The sequence below is a fragment of the Triticum dicoccoides genome, chromosome 6A (genome assembly GCF_002162155.2).
Source record: "Triticum dicoccoides isolate Atlit2015 ecotype Zavitan chromosome 6A, WEW_v2.0, whole genome shotgun sequence".
Classification (NCBI taxonomy): Eukaryota; Viridiplantae; Streptophyta; class Magnoliopsida; order Poales; family Poaceae; genus Triticum; species Triticum dicoccoides.
Genome location: NC_041390.1, coordinates 53,300,965 through 53,304,013, shown reverse-complemented (window position 1 = coordinate 53,304,013; position 3,049 = coordinate 53,300,965). Strand labels below are relative to the sequence as shown.

Below are 3,049 nucleotides of genomic sequence, written 5' to 3'. Positions count from 1 at the left end.
AAAAACATGCCAACAAAACCACTCCGTTGATCCCGTAAAAAATCATCCGTGCGTGTAGCATTGCTCGTCGTGTTGCTTGTTCTTCCTGTGCTTGAAATCATTTCACGCGTCAGTCGAATATGTGCAGCCTCCGAGGCAGAGACGACACTCGCACGGCTAGCACCAGCGAGAAGTTGGGATGCCGGCGAGGCCGAGCGTTGAAGGATTCAGGTACCTTGGAGGGGGAGGTCACTAACGACAACATCATGTCGGGGTTAGAGAAAAGGGAGGGCGGGTCGGCGAGCAGATGTTGAAGGGGAAGAAGAAGATCGTGGTCTGTTGGATATTGCCGGAAATTCAATTAAATCATTTTTTTACCCCGATGTTCGATAGCCGACCCCATGATGAAAGACCTAGCTAGCTAGTTTGTGCAAAAAATGTTAAGTCGTTTGAGTTTCCTAGACTACTAATTCATAGTATTAATCAAATAATGTGTTTTTTAGGAGGGACAGCGGGCAGAGGGAGACGATATCGGTGCCGGCACACCGGATGGGCAACATCGAGCTTCCACCGGACGACGGTTACACGTGGCGCAAGTACGGCCAGAAGGACATCCTTGGCTCTAGGTTCCCAAGGTAACCAAACTGATGACATATAAATGTATTGTCTAATTTTTTCATCAGATCGGTTTTTTAGTTGCATTGGGTAGAGTATACACTTCTACACAAATAACTATTTATCAACTTTCGTCTATGCGGGGCCAATTGACTGATTCACATTTCAATCAGTCTGTTCCAAAATTTTCCGGTTTCTCCACCCCAACGATTACGTTGGGAGAGCAGCAACAGTAAATATATTGACTGCCTGATTAGTCAGCAACCCCGTAGTTTCATGGAAGACTGGACATTTCTGGTAAGAGAGTGTAGTACACACAGTCACTGAGTACACACTTCCAGAACTATGAATGCAGATTTCAGTAGCACACTATACTTCAACTAAAATTTTGCTCTCAGTTTGACCAAAAAGGAGTACTTAATTACTTAACCCAACACTCGTGCAAACTAGTATGTGCATGTTTGCAAATTAATAGGCTTTGCATAGCATACATGACAATCTGAGTTTGTGATGATCAAACTGCATGCATGATGTAACCAACAGGAGCTACTACCGGTGCACCCACAAGAACTACTACGGGTGCGACGCCAAGAAGAAGGTGCAGCGCCTGGACGACGACCCCTTCATGTACGAGGTCACCTACTGCGGCAGCCACAGCTGCCTCACCTCCACCACCCCGCTGCTCAACTTTCCCACCGCCACCGCCACAGCCACCGCTACCAACTCTCCGACCGCCGCGACAGGCTCCGGCCTGGCCCCTGCGGACCACTTCATGGCGCCCACCGAGCAGGCGGCCGTGTCGACATCAATGCACCTCGGCGTCGGCTGGATGCCGGCAAGCTTCCAGGGCGTTGTGGCGGGCTCCGGTGCCGGCGGGGGGAGTAGCGCCGGCATGCAGACGAGCGTGTCCACCGCAGCGAGGGACACGGATTACCCGGCGCTGGACCTTGCCGACGTCATGTTCAACTCCGGCGGTAGCGTCGGCATGGACGGCATCTTCTCTTCTCATCATCGACGTGATAGCTAGAGGGACGGCCATGTGCAGGCAACGATCTGGATCACTCGCTCTGATATTCGATTACGTACGTAGAGAAGTCGCTTGATAAGTCTTGTTGCTCGTCGTTAACTTGATTTACCTATACATAGTTTTTTTGTTAATGATTTATTTATGCATAGGTGTAGGCTTGTAGCCTGTGGTAGACTAATTAGCAATTTTGGATGAAGTTTATTCAGATATAAATTACTTTACAGCTGTGCTAGAAATATTGATCTTGATCTTATATGCGGAAGTTCACATATGAAACACTGAACTAGCACACCTACAGAATTTGCAAGAACAACAAGCGCATGAAACAATAACAGGGTGATTAGGTGCCTTGGCTGTTTATCTCCCTTCCCCTGGCATGTCAAAAACTCAATAAAGGCAAGGGCACCGATGTAACATGACCAGTGGATCCCATGTATTTTCCAAAACTATATCCTATAAATAAAAGGGCCTCCACTCACTTGGATAAGAACTTTGCTACACCTAGAGACCGATCTACTACCCCTCAAAAAAAAAAACTAGAGACCAATCTACAAAATAAAAGCTACATGATGAGGTGGCATGCGAAAGAGAAGGGAATGGGAGGCTCACACCCTGAAATTCAGGGAGGGGATTAGTGAGGATTAGCAAGTCCATGGCCCACTTAGGGCATCTCCAAGGGGACTCACCAAATCACCCCCAAATGTCCAGACCGGATGATCCGGGAACTTTCTATGCATCCAAAGCGACTCACCAAATTGGGCCGGACTAGTCCAGACATCCAGAATCCCTAGCTTCGGGGAACTCTGGACGTCGACCATGTCGATCGGACTCTAACACCAATGTCCCATCTAAACCCCACTCATAGCCGTATTTTTCACAATAATTCCCTCCTCCGCTCTCAATCTCTGCTCACGGAGACCGCCACTGCCATCGTATATATAGACTCCCCACATTGTCAAGCCTTGCAGGACCCTCAGGACGTCACCCAGGCCTTCTCGGCTGCCACCGATGTACTACCCCGGATCTGGTCACCGCCCAGGTACCCTTTGCCCCTACGGATGCCATATAAGGCACCACGCCCGACAATTGTCAGAACAAATGCCATAGTGCAATTTTTTGAGGTTCTCATTGTTTACTCTGAAGCAAACACAATGGATTTAGACAAGGAGTACTTCTATGTCGAGTTCATGGATTTGTCTTCATTTGATGATGACGAAGATGAGGATGGGACTGCGACATTGATGGCGATTCTTGAACAAATGGAGTGTGCGGAGGAGCATGTTCTCAACTTCAAGGGTTCAAAAAAGGGACATCGAGTGTTGAATCGGCGTCAGACACGTGGGCATGTTGATATCCCTGATGAGTACTTTGCCCCGGATGCACTATTCGACAACTATTTCCAATGTCGATATCGGATGCATGGACCAT

The 3,049-nt window shown here is 48.3% G+C and overlaps 1 protein-coding gene across 1 annotated transcript in view; it reads left to right on the top strand.

The window, feature by feature from the left end:
• Positions 1–1,719, top strand: part of LOC119316799 (WRKY transcription factor 55-like) — a 2,961-nt gene extending 1,242 nt beyond the window's left edge. The window contains exons 2-3 of the mRNA XM_037591180.1: positions 483–614; positions 1,138–1,719. Of these exons, the coding sequence (XP_037447077.1) occupies positions 483–614; positions 1,138–1,621 (616 nt within the window). The 3' untranslated portion in view covers positions 1,622–1,719. The remainder of the gene's footprint in view (positions 1–482; positions 615–1,137) is intronic.
• Positions 1,720–3,049: the final 1,330 nt, after the last annotated feature.